The 12965-nt window shown below is 44.3% G+C and overlaps 2 protein-coding genes across 3 annotated transcripts; both read right to left on the bottom strand.

The window, feature by feature from the left end:
- Nucleotides 1–1337: 1337 nt before the first annotated feature.
- On the bottom strand, nucleotides 1338–5813 carry MCRIP1 (MAPK regulated corepressor interacting protein 1). 2 transcript variants are annotated; one of them, XM_048491604.1, is made up of 6 exons: nucleotides 5681–5813; nucleotides 4989–5049; nucleotides 4200–4318; nucleotides 3521–3622; nucleotides 2479–2565; nucleotides 1338–2370 (listed from the first exon to the last, which is right to left on the bottom strand). In XM_048491604.1, the coding sequence occupies exons 2-5, from the start codon at nucleotides 4994–4996 to the stop codon at nucleotides 2495–2497; spliced, it is 300 nt and encodes a 99-aa protein (XP_048347561.1). In that variant the 5' UTR covers nucleotides 4997–5049; nucleotides 5681–5813; the 3' UTR covers nucleotides 1338–2370; nucleotides 2479–2494. The 2 variants fall into 2 exon arrangements, with proteins under 2 accessions (XP_048347561.1, XP_048347562.1); XM_048491605.1 differs by lacking the exon at nucleotides 2479–2565.
- A 2272-nt stretch (nucleotides 5814–8085) lies between these two features.
- On the bottom strand, nucleotides 8086–12087 carry PPP1R27 (protein phosphatase 1 regulatory subunit 27). The gene is made up of 3 exons (XM_048492247.1): nucleotides 11206–12087; nucleotides 10024–10174; nucleotides 8086–8892 (listed from the first exon to the last, which is right to left on the bottom strand). Exons 1-3 carry the CDS (start codon nucleotides 11381–11383, stop codon nucleotides 8769–8771), a joined length of 453 nt encoding a protein of 150 aa, XP_048348204.1. The 5' UTR covers nucleotides 11384–12087; the 3' UTR covers nucleotides 8086–8768.
- Nucleotides 12088–12965: the final 878 nt, after the last annotated feature.

Genomic DNA, 12965 nt, shown 5'->3' with positions numbered 1-12965 from the left:
GTCCAAAGTTGCCTGGTCAGTTTCATGGTAGAGTGGAGATTTCAGTCGGGGTCTCTCCTGGCCAAGTCCAGAACCATAAGCACTCCGCCACGCTGGTCCCTAGCCAACATGTTATATTGTATTTAATTCAAGCTACTGATTGGCCCAGAGTGCCTGTTCTCAGTGCTAACACTGCCCCACTGAGTACAAAAACAGATCTGTGAAGGTAGATGGTGCTGAAATATTCATAGTACAGTGAATGATCAAGGCTTCATTCACACAGAAGCCACGTATCAGTTAACTCGTTCAGGTTTTTGTGATGGGGAAATTCTGATAATCCCATTGAAGACAAAAAAAAAATCTGCAGTGCAAACACCCTGTAATAGAATCTTCAGCTTCCTCTTGACCTTTAAGGCACTCATATCCCAAGAAGTCTGGATTTCAAGGAGCAGGAAAACCTAGTAGAATTTTACTCCCCCCAAGAGAGTTTCTGTGTGGCTTCTTCACCAGGGTGTTCAGGAACATCTCTAAATTCTTAGTGTTCCATGTTCCTAAGGAGGCAGGACTGTCAGCAGTTCCACTGAACATAATTACATGAAAACATAATCGTATGATAAACAGTAATCAAATGTTCCACTGGCGGGGAATTTTAGGAGTTGCCTGCTGCCAACTGCACAAAAAAGTCTGTACCAGAACATATTCCTGAGCCCTTTGTGGATGAGCGGGGTAGAAATTTTTAAAAAATTAAAATAAAATATAGCTGGAACAGAAACCCCAAACAAGCTGTCTCACAGATTTTGTTTCACACCATCATCTCATGCATATTTTGTCACGTCAGTATGCACACAGGTCTAAGGTCTACCGAGCAATGTGTACTGAAGCAGAGTGATAACAAACTGTACCTGGGTAGGAATCAATGCAAAATCTTTGGTGAGGCAGATGGCTAAACATAGTACTCGTCAGGTGCAACGAGATGTTTTATGACTTCCTTTGGCTGTGATCCCATAGGAAGAGATCTTAATCCACTTCCAGAGTCGTGGCACAATCGCAACCACTGCAGATCAGGTTGCACCATAGACTAGACCAGACAGAGCTAATTGCCTGAGGGAAAATTAATAAAGTTTAATTAAAGATCTTACCAGCCCAGCACAAATGAAGAACAGGTGTCAGGCAGGAAGCACAAGTATCTTCCACCCACTGTCATTAGGGCAACAAGTAAAACAAAAAAAATCTTCCATACCTTTCCTTTGGAGAAAGTTTCCCCCACATCGGATGAAACGGGCTGGGACAGAGGACGCAACCCAGAACCCAGAGATATTGGTAACCAGGAATGTAAGACAGATTCTCAGAGAGGAATATCAAAATGACTAACCAGCGTTTATTTACAACACTCCTTAACAACAGACACAGACCAAGAGAGGACATAACAAAAGGAACAGCCACCATGCCCCTTGCCTACCCACCCTGGGCAGGATCTCCAACATCAGTGGCTGGGCTGGACACAAGAACAGGCAGTTCTGTCACCTGCCAGGGCCCAGAACACACTAAGTCTATCCCCCAGTACTGCTGGGGCATAGGGCTGGCTCTGGGGCTAGCTCAGAAATACTGCTCGCCCCCTGGCTGGGGCTACAAGTCAGCAGGGCATAGTGACAGCAACACATGGGAGTATCTCCTCAGCACAGGGTGCCATTCTATCCCATACTGCAGTAACCTTAAAAGAGTTTGCTCTCAGGGGAACATGGTACTTGGGCTCTCAGCTTTTATTTTCTGTTCTCCCCCACCATTGCCCCAAGGAGCTTAACACAGACAGACAGAGGTTGCAGTACAACACCCTTTCATTCACCTGAGAAAAGTTCAGGTGTTTATGTTGAGTTACCATTCTAACTTCTCAGACTGAAAATGGCAGGATGGGCAACAGAAACCATTACTGCTTCCATCCCATTGTCTTCTCTTGGCCTCTTCCTAAGAAGGGCTGGGCTTTGAGAGGAGTTCAGGGAGAAAATAGGTCAGGTTGTTCCTGATTCCATTCTGCCTTACTCCATATTCTTAAAAATGGCAGGGTATACACCAGTCTCTTGGCCACCATCAGAGCAAAATGTCATTTACTAGGGAAAAGGAGAACTCCTGGGGCCAACTGTAGAGTGAAGGCAGGCAGCCCAGGCCAGGGGATGCTGTGAAGGAGAGGCACAAAGCCTATCTTTTCTAGGGAATTCAGAGCCAGCCCCAGGCACAATCCAGACCAAAGAAGGAAACCAACACAAAGTCATCGAATTCATGGATCAGTGTCCATGTGCCAGAGATTGGGGCTGGGCCAAGCCAAGCCACCTTAGGATTTCTTAGCATCCTGTGTGTTCCGTCGCTTTAAGTCACTCAAATCAACAGGTTTGAATGCTGCCAAAAAATAAGAAAGAAAAGACAGTTAGGGTAAGACTCTTTACCACTCATGTTGATTTCCATCAATTTGTTTGTTGACAAGAACAAGAATATTTGACTCCTCACCATAATTTGACCATTACTACTGTACATTCACTCCAGCCACAGGAAAACAGAAACGTGTGATTAACAGGAATGAACTGGCTCCTCTCCCTAGCCCGGTTGAATAAAACAGGCTGTTATTCATCTTCACACTGAATTTTACAACCTACATTCAGGTTATATTAAAATCAATATAGGATTGGGGCGCTGTGTGGTTTCCGGGCTGTATGGCCGTGTTCCAGCAGCATTCTCTCCTGATGTTTCGCCTGCATCTGTGGCTGGCATCTTCAGAGGATCCTCTGAAGATGCCAGCCACAGATGCAGGCGAAACGTCAGGAAAGAATACTGCTAGAACCTGGCCATACAGCCCGGAAACCACACAGAACCCCAGTGATTCCGGCCATGAAAGCCTTTGATAATACAATATAGGATAGTTACATATATTCTGGAGCCAGAAAATTCCCAATATGCTAACTAAAATAAACTAAGTGCAGATAAGAGAACAGGGCTATCAACAGTGATTTGCCATGATAATTAAATATGCACCAAGTTCAGAGACAGCATACCTCTGAACAACAGATGCTCGGGCAAACCTTCATGACCTGCTTTCTGAAAGTATCTACTGGGCCGCTTTAAGAAGCAGAATTCTGGAGTACATTAAAGTTTTGTCTGGTCAAAAAGTACTCTGCTTATGGTCATGCATTCATGGGATGAATTTAAATCACTTTTTTCCAGCTTAAAGTTTTGTGCAGGATTTTGCAAAGTTTGCAGGCCATACAGAAAATGAGGAAAATGGATGGGAAGACATAGGGAGAAAGAAGTGGGGATATCGGGGAGGGGCAAGATCCTATGCTCCAAATACCTCTGAGAGAACTCCCATTCATTTTAATCTCTGAGCCTTTAGCAGAAAAATCCCATTTGTGTCTGGAGTCATACAATTAAAAGCTCATATTAATTCGTTTTAAGAACAAACCAAAGTTTTAAGATCCCAGTAAGGGATTTTATAGCACAACTGTGTCTGGATACAATCTAGATCCCCACATTCAAGTGGCAAAATAAAACTCACCCTTCAGACTGGGGTTTGGTATCTTTTCCACATACTCTTCCACAAGGCCCCGTTCGCCACCTGCCATCTGGCTGCGGAGATCCCGCTCCACACACTGCCATGCTGTAGAAAACAAAAACAGATCAGAAGATCTCCATATAGAGAAAAAGGAACTCATCCTTGACCCACGCAGACTTTGACACCCTGGATATTACATGTACCTTTTCTACTGAGAATATTTTTAAGATAAAAGGAAGACAGAAAGAAGACAGTGACCTTTGCGTTACTGGATATGAAATCAGAAGATCTGCCAAAACGAACCAGCAACAGCAATCAATCAGTCTTCAGTGGTGGGATTCAGCAGGTTCACACCACTTCAGCAGAACCGGTTGTTAAAATGCCTCTTGTAAACAACCACTTGTTAAATTATTTAAATCCCATCACTGGAACCGGTTGTTAAATCATTTGAATCCCACCACTGGTCTCATATGTCAGATCTATTTTTAAATGTTCAGATATTATAAAGACTTTGTTTCAGCCATTTTTTTCTCCAGGTGCCCAGACACACTGTCAAGATTCGAACAGGAAAAAATATTGAAGCTGAAGAAAGGCAAGACACAGGGTAGGAGACAGGGTGCTGTGCCATTGACTCCATGAAGATGCAATGACGACTGTGTCAGCCTTCTAAGGTATAACTAACCTTCATAGATGAAGCGCACATTCTCTTCATGTGCAGGAGTAAAGATCTCACTGCTGTTGCTTGGGGAGCGAGGGCTGCTGTTCCTCTTGCCATTGTAAACAACTCTGGAAACAGGGGAGCTAGAAACAGAGGAGGGACTTTATTGAAAGACAGTACAAGTTACTGACCCTTACCCCACAAAGAAAGCAAAAAGGAACTTGTACAATAAGGGTCTCTAAAAAAGGATCAGTAATCTTCTAGGTCTGTTATTTACAATTTTAAAAAGTAAAACCCAAACAGATTGCAATTATTCTGTGTTTCATTCCACCTTCGGGGGTGGGCAGTTATAATAAATTAAACTAATAATAATAATATACAAGAGGCTTTAAAGTTCTTGTTTTTCTTTTTCTTTTTTTGCATCTTTGCATCTAGATGTGCAGGTCGGTGATGCTAGAACAAAAACAATTGTATCTTTTGCATCTGTATATTACTGGACATATAGATTAGAAACCTGACTTGTCAAAGTCCATGGATAAATTGGAATAAAACTTCAGTTCCAGTTTGTTAGCCAGTGAACTAATTACTGACCAGAGGTTACTTCCCTGGTGTTCTTTTACTTGTACTATCCATACCCAAAAATACTTAGCAGAAAGCACAGCCACACAACTAGTCTCACCACCCCATCAAGAAAAATATAATAGAAACTAGAGAGAGTCCAGATGAAAAACCACAAAAAGACTTGAAGCCAGAGATCCCATCAGCTTACTTGACACACAAGTTCAGTTCTCACAATCCCACCATCTTTCTCACCTTGTCATGGCTGCCTCTTGCCCAGCCCTGGCCCAAGCACTAGATGTGTGGGTCGGCGATGCTAGAACAAAAACAGACAGACTCTCACTAACCCCAGAAGCAGGAGGAAACTGCACCAGGACTTTAAGTGGCAATACAGGCATCTGAGAGACGTTCCGTTTACAGGCAGTGGTAGATACGCTGGTATTGGGATCACAAGCTTCTTCTAACCACACTTCCCTCGCAAGCCCCAAATACGTCAGGCTCTATGCCAATAAAGTTTTGCTTCATAGAAATACGTCAGGAGTCCTAAAGGCTCCCAACTATTTCAGCACCCCACAGCTGCCCCTCCCATCCACAGGGCCCCAGTCCCAGAGACATCTGTGAACCCGAGCTCTCCTCAACCTTACGCTTCCCTCGAGACCTGCCCCGTTCCTTGTCTGTACATCCCCAAAACTGTAATGGCAAAATCTCCCTGGAGGGGGGTGGGGGAGAGGGGGGAAGCGAGCGAGCCATATTTGGTTGTCTCGCGCGCTCTCTTTCTACGAGAGGACCTACGTGGGCTTGGCATCTCACTAGGCCCATAACAATAAAAAGAGATCGCTTCTCCGGGACTCGGTTACTGGCTACGGCGCCCGTTTCCGAAAGGGGTTTTTTTTTTTTATCATGGGCCCCACTCACGTCCCTTTTGGCCTCGCCCCACCTCTCCTCACCTGGGCCCGGGGCGGTCCCCGTTCCTCCAGCTGCTGCCAGGCCCGGGGCGGAAGAGAGCGCCTAGGCCGGGCTACGCATGCGCACTACGGGTGAATGGGTCCGGACAGCCCCTGTACGGTGTACCCGCGGGAGAGGTTTCCATGGCAATGGAACGACCAGGCAGGGGAAAGGGGGGTATCCATGGAAACCCGCGTCGGGGCAGGCTCCAGAGGAGGGGGTGTTTCCTAGAAACGGGATGCTGGGGCAATGGTAGTTTTGGCTGTCAGCACCATCAGTGCTTAGCGTTGGACGGACATCCTGCACATGATTGGGGATGGTTTGACGCAGAGTCCTCTAAAATAATCGGTTCTCAAGCTCAAAAATAGGTTTGCAGCAAAATGCTTGTATTCCATTTCGATGTGTTAGTTCGGAGGAGTAACATTTTTAGGCATACCGTTTTCATACCAAACCTCCCGTCGGCCCCTTTATCATGCCTGTTTGTTGATCTTGTAACTACTGAAGTCCTGTGTTCTCAGGGGGCCTTTTTAAAAAATTCCTGTGGTTAGAATGTACATGCAAAACAGCTTGGTTCTGCTCAGGGCGGCCTGCAGCACTTCAATAACAACGTATATTTAGTTGTCTGGGCTGGCCTGTGGTTTTCAGGGTGAAGTCCGAAAGGGTAATGAAACTGAGTGTGATTGGTTTTGTTACTTGTCCATTTCCCCACATCATACACATATACACAGAGAGTTGCCTTTGAAAATGAATTTAAAACTTAGATTTGATCCTCACTGATCATCCGTTGGTAAACCAGCAGCATGTAATTGCTATTTTTGGGTGAGAACAGAGAGGAAAGGGGTGTGGGGAGGACTTTGCTAGTTCACCATAACTCAGACAATAGCCCTTCCATTGTTTCAAGAATTTCCTGGAAAAGTTATCTAAATTTAAAAAATGCTTATTCAGTCTACAGAGAGCCTGAGACAACAACCCTGAATGGCTTATCAACTGCGTGATGAAAAACTGTCTTGTCCCTTTAATAGAGACTCGATAGCAGTTATTTATGAGGTGATGCCATTTAGCTCCATGCCATTAAAAGTTTCAGGTGGCTGTTGCTATACATTAAGTCTCTACCAAGGGACAAGACATTTTTCTCAAGGCCTGTTGGCAACCTTACCTGAAGGCAAGGTGTCAGACTGCAGTTGGCACCTCTCTTCAGCCCAAATAGTTTTACATTAAAAAGTCAAAACATTGTACAAGTGATGCAGATTTATTTCAAATTTGCATAATTGCTCCTACCTGTGTTATAGATATGGTGGAGAAACTGGAAAGCTTCCACCCTCATTCCCACTGACGCCTTGTAAGATTTTACTACACACTGTCTATGTGTGTTTATCATCACAATCTGCACAGCTAACACGTTGCTTTAAAACAAAAGTAATGCCAGGTCAAGGCGCTAAAATCTGTACTGAGCAATTTTCTGCTTTGCAGTGTGGTCAGATTACACAGAACACTGTGCCTGACTGGAAGTGTTTAAGCGTGGCTTGAAGCGGCAGCTACTGATATGAGCTCAGCCTAGTTCTGTCAGCGCATGCTAACACAGAAGCACCAGTGATTTACTACTCATTTTCACCGAGAGGCAAACTATCTGATTAGGAATATGCAGTTCTTGGCTCTTGAAAGCCATCTTTGCATGTGAACTAACCAACAGTATTTGACCTTTCACCAAGAAATGCCATTCCTAATTCTCTCTGACTCTAGTACCCTAGCTAAGTCCTTTGCCAAGTCATTGCTAAAGCCAGCTCAAGTCATTTTGAAGGAGCGAGACCTTTATGATGGGGCTTTAACAGTGTAGTCATAAGCAGAGTTTCACCCTGCTAAGCACTTTCAGTGGACTTAGAAGGAACTCACTTTGCTGAGGATTACACTGCTGGAACAGCAGGACAACATGGAGGTTGCACAGAGGAAAAAAACGCAGGAAGTCCCACACATGAGAATCCTAGATAATTTCTCTTTCTACGAATTGCATGTTGTCATCTGCCTTTCCAAGAAAAGTTTTCGCATAGCATCTTGCATATGGTAGGGACTACAAAAATATGCATGGTGACCTTTTTCAGGAGGTAAGAGAGAGCCCAGATTAATCTATGTCCAGCTACACCATGGTGAAGGTGGTCCATAGATTCCATACTTCAACATTAGTCAGCTAGAAGCTTATGAATGAGAACTTGGATGGAGAATGGTCTCTAGCGTTCATTTTGCTTCTATTTTTTTCTTGTCTTTTGGCACTGATAAAGGATTCCCTCTCTCTGCACAGATGTGGATACTTCTAAGAAAGAGATCAGGGCTTCCACACAGCTCAAGTAATTCAAGGGAAGCAGCTGGACAAGAACAGCTGTTCCTTTGGGAAAACAGAATGAGGAAAAAAGAATACAAGAGTTTAGGAATTACTTTATTGTAAAAATAAAAGGCTGTTTTGGAATCACATAAAAAATACAGTAGAAAAGCAAGCCTAGGATGCACAAACATGGAAAATAAGACTATACACAACAGTGCTTGGATCATCCATATTTACAGCACCAGCTTGAAGTTGGGTCTATTTTCTCTGTAGGATAATTGCACAAGGATTCATCTTGGGAGTGGCTGTAGCTGTCAAGAAAATAGCTTCAATGTTGCTGTGATTCAAGATCAGAGTAAAGGCAAACGTGTATTGGAAGATGTATGCTTTACAAATTGGTTACCCAGTCCAGTTTAACTCACCACCACCTTTGTGAACCTCTTGCACAACAGTGATGGCAGGACTTGTATGCCCTCTTCGTTATAACCATTTAAGCCAAAGGCTGACCCTCGCAGGTACCAAGCAGTGGGTCATAAAAAAATGTATTTCACTTTGAATGGGATATCCCAAGCATAGCTCTCTGAGTACCCCTTAAGTAGCTGGTCTTTTACACACATATTGCAATCAAACTATGACCTCTTTTGGAGGCCACAGTTTCCGTAGCCAGTCTAGTACCATCTAATGTCAACTTTGCAAGCCTCTTTCCAGTACCCAACAGATCTTCCTGCCTGCCAGAGAGACTGGATTCCATGTAGCAAAGAACTGAGAGTATACATTCAGTCCACTCGAGTTGCTTTGAAAAGTTCCACAAGGTCCTTGTATTCAGGGTCAATAAGGTCAGATGGCTTCTCCCCTTCATCATTGGTGACATCTAGTTTGGCCCCAAGAGAGATGAGGTATCTGCGATATCAAAGAAAGAAGACATGAGGAGAGGCAATGGTGATTGCATTTTCCTGTTAAATAAAGCATCACTGCCGCTGCAGTCATCATCATAATTTGCAGAAACCCAGGGAGGCTCAAGAAATTCAATCCACGTTCATTGCAACAAGGAATATGTATTACATTCATTTCAGAGTCCAAAGTCCAGGTTAGAGCTGTCAAATCCCTCCAAGCAATCACATTAACAGAGAATACAGGTATGAGGAAAAACTTTATTGCAGTCTAGGCTATACACCCAGGGAAACAGCATAAATTTCAGCAATGGCAACTTGCTGAAAAAGAGCAGCCAGAGTCATGGAAATCACTTAACAGGAAAGTTCACATAACATTGCCCTATGCATTTGCTTTGAAGATTGTACAAAGAAACAGAAAATGTTGTGAACTGGCACAGCCTGTAGGACCAGGGTTCCCAACCTCCAGGGAGGCCCCAGAGATTTTCCAGAATGACATGGAATCTCCAGGACTACAGAGATCAGTTCTGTGAGAGGAAATGGCTTTCTGGAGGGCGGACTCCATAGTACTATATCCCATGGAGCGCCCTCTGCTTCCCAAGCTTCACGTTCCCCATGCTCCATCCCCAAATCTTCAGGAATTTCCCAACCTAGAAATAGTAACCCTAGGATACAGCCATCAGCCAAGGCTGGCCCAGTTCCAAGTTGTTTGGGGGGGCAGGGAAAAGGAGCCCTCTTGTGCTCACCACCAGGTCCTGCTGGCACCTTTCTTTCCCTAGCCACTGCCAAGGCCTTCAACTGCCTACACATTCTTTCTTGGTTATGTTGGATGGTGGAACACTAAATGGGCAGGAAAGAAGCAGGCCACAATGGTGACAGCTTCTCTACGGTAGACACCACCAGAAGCCTGGGCAGCTTCTCTACTTCAAGGTATACTAACACCGGCCCTTTTATTCCCCCCCCCCCCCCATGTTCTAGCAGACACTGTTCTTCAAACATCACAAGTCTCAGCCTGGAAAAAGAACTTCCCGCCCCATTTTTCTTGGCCATATGATCAACAGATTCTTCTGGCTAATAGAAGGCACAATTGAATGAGAGGCTCTAGCTTAGCAAAGCGGTTTAGCAAACCAGCAGCTCTGACCTTGCAATGTCAGCATGGCCGTCACTGCAGGCAATGTGCAGCGGTGTCCAGCCGTCCTCATCTTTCTGATGGATGTCAGCACCATATTTCACTAAGAGCTTAACGCAATCAAGATTCCCAGAAAGCACAGCTTCGTGGAGGGCAGCCATTCCTAGCAGGAAAGGGGAATAGATCAGCCACATTAATGGAATCGGGCAGTGTGGTCCTGAGATAAAAGGAGGGGATATACTCTGCAGGATTTTTCTCAGCAGGATTTTGCAGTGTTAAAATGGTGGGAAGGAAATCAAGACAATAAATCCATGGAGCAAAGGAGAAGAGGCCTGGGAATTGAGAAAGAAACTTTCCTACTACTTGGGAATATTTTTCTCACAAAACAGTGCTGGGACCTTGACCTTATCTGAAAAACAAATACAGCTCCTTTTATTCTGGAAGTGTAGTGAGGTAGAATAAACTTGGCCAGGGAGGATAAAGGATGGGTTGAATTAAGGTCCTCCACATAGACACACAAAAGTGAGGATTCTTTGAATTAGAACTGAATCTAAGAGCCTCTTGGAGAATTAAACTAATTAAATTAATGAAGCCATTAACCGAGGCCAAAACCAACTGCAGGGACACACTGCCTCAGGTTTCTATGGTCTTTCATAAGTGATAAACAGCAACAGGACATAACAGTCACACTGCCTGTATACTTGGATACAACAGCTGTAACTTATATGGTTACAACATTTCACACCTCTGCTTTTCAGATGTTGTTTTTCCACAGACACACAGTAGTAGAAGAAAAGGCTCCTTGGGACAATCTGTTCTTATGAAAGCACTGAGAAGTTTGCCAAACAGGTAATTTTATTTGCTTGCTATGATTTGAGGGACGTTCCCAACTTTCCCAGCTCAGATAGTCCTGATTATATGTTTAAGCTCATCTGCACAAAAACAGGATTCTTTGCAAACTAAGAACTGCATGTTTGTATCATACTGCTAAGTAGTTCCCAGCTCCAAGATGATTCCGCTAATGAAATCTAGATTGTACGCGTCCCTATAGTATGCTATTGGGGGAGAGAAAAATTAAAGATCTCCCTTCTCTAGACTAAGAAGAAAAACCATGATCTAGTTTGTGACCCACCGCCTGCCCCAGGGGTGAGGAAGCTACCAATACTTAATTATTTTCAACCACTACCTACTTACCAGAGGGGTAGATAGTGTCCAAGGTAACTTTCCTGGCACGGATGAAACGCCCCACCTGCTCCAGGTCACCTTGGCGGATATTGTCCTGGAAGATAACATCATTGGAAAAACGCACAGTCTTCAGGCCTCTTGTGTATCTCCTGTACCTGGGGGGTGCAGCTGGATAGTAATACTTCATGGTGGCAGAGTGCTATAGAACCAAGAGGAAGAACGAGGAATCTGCAGGGCAAAAAGGCTGAGGAACAGTGTTCAGGGGCAAGAAAAGGCACAGTACCCCACAGATATAAGCTCCTTTGACGTGTCAAAACACAACAGACTCTTGGATCTGAAATGGTCCTCTCCACTCTAACAGCTAAGAGACCAAGGAGGAGGATTGCTATGGTGTTCTGTCCTTCTTGAACAGGACTGCACAGATGTAATGATCTCTTGTTGAGGACTGGCTGTTTCTAGTGGTGCCTCCTGTTATATAGCTTCCCTCCAGCTATTTTAAGGATGCTCAGCTCATGCGATTTTGCCATGCGATTTTGTAACTGAGCCACCCTGCCCTCTAGCCTCCCCCTGTCGGGCACAAGTCAGAGTCTCAGCTTACAGCCCACCTGTCGATGTGCGATCACCATCAGGTCAAGCCTGTTCCACAGTCTGCATGTGCACATAACAGCACACAGCAGCCTCAGATTTTGCAAAACAGTAATTGCAAAACCCAGTGTTTGTGCTGGTTTCAGGAACTCAATTGGCAACCATTTAATGACCTTCCAGAATTTGATGTACACAGTAACTTGGAAGGGAAGAGAAACAAACAGTAATCACCAGCTTTCAGGAGTTAGAAAGTTGCATGGTGAAGGAGAGTCTGATACTGTGAAGGAGAGTCTGATACTGTGAGTCACTCATACTTTACCATCTATCAAAATTATCTATGTCAGTGAGTCCTCATCTTTGATCCACAGACACCCCCCCACCCCACAAGTACACAACAATATCATCACTGAACATCCTCTAACATCACAATTTAAAAAAAACTACAAAAGTATTTATTTTACTATTGGGATAGTATGAATGGTGTAATAGGGATGTAACAGCACCACATTCATAGCTCCAAGCAAGGTTCTCTTTGAGAACTGAAAGGTGAGGGGTTTTAGACACTAATTTTTCAAACACAAAGGAAGCAAATATACTTTAGCCTCAGAGGCGCATAAAGGCATAATATTAGACTTGTTGCAATTTAGGTGGCTCAAGGTAACATGTGTTATGATCCAGAGGACAAAAGATGACATGAGGGATGTAAATAATTTGAGGCATCATTCTCAAAAATAAATCAAAGCATTCATTCTTTCTCCACACTCCTATATCACTAGTTATCTACTTTTGCTTGATTGCTACCTCTTCATGATTTCATTCCCACCCCCATTCATAAAAGGTAGACACCCCCACACCAGTTCTGCATACTTGGTTGATTTTAGGGGCAACAGGACAGTTCAAGACAGTCCCGCTGGTACCACCATACATCCTTTCTCAAAGATGGGTGCCATCCAAAAAGCATCCCCAGCAGCAGACTGGCTGGCTGAAGAGTGCCATGGTCTCTCCTTCCTCCTGAAGCATGTAAAACAGCTGTTTCTGTAAAAGGAGACCTATCAGTCATCTGCTTCCTGTGGGCTGCTCAGCAGCCCCTAGGCAGTAAACAACAGGGCAGCACAGAAATGAAACGAGACTTACTGCCTGTTTTTATGTTATTCTGGATTTCACAAGACAAAGGCACCCCTGCT

This window comes from Sphaerodactylus townsendi, linkage group LG03 (genome assembly GCF_021028975.2).
Source record: "Sphaerodactylus townsendi isolate TG3544 linkage group LG03, MPM_Stown_v2.3, whole genome shotgun sequence".
In the NCBI taxonomy this organism is placed as follows: Eukaryota; Metazoa; Chordata; class Lepidosauria; order Squamata; family Sphaerodactylidae; genus Sphaerodactylus; species Sphaerodactylus townsendi.
Note: the sequence above shows the minus strand (reverse complement) of the source record. Positions and strands in the feature narration are given on the sequence as shown.

Coding starts and splice junctions, on each gene's coding strand:
- MCRIP1 (XM_048491604.1), bottom strand. Junction 3,623..4,199: donor TGTGCGCTTCATCTATGAAG/GTTAGTTATACC, acceptor TGTTTTCTACAG/CATGGCAGTGTGTGGAGCGG. Junction 2,566..3,520: donor ACCAAACCCCAGTCTGAAGG/GTGAGTTTTATT, acceptor CAACCGGGCTAG/GGAGAGGAGCCAGTTCATTC.
- PPP1R27 (XM_048492247.1), bottom strand. CDS start 11,383: ATGAAGTATTACTATCCAGCTGCACCCCCCAGGTACAGGAGATACACA. Junction 10,175..11,205: donor GGACACTATCTACCCCTCTG/GTAAGTAGGTAG, acceptor CTTTCCTGCTAG/GAATGGCTGCCCTCCACGAA. Junction 8,893..10,023: donor GGCCATGCTGACATTGCAAG/GTCAGAGCTGCT, acceptor TTGATATCGCAG/ATACCTCATCTCTCTTGGGG.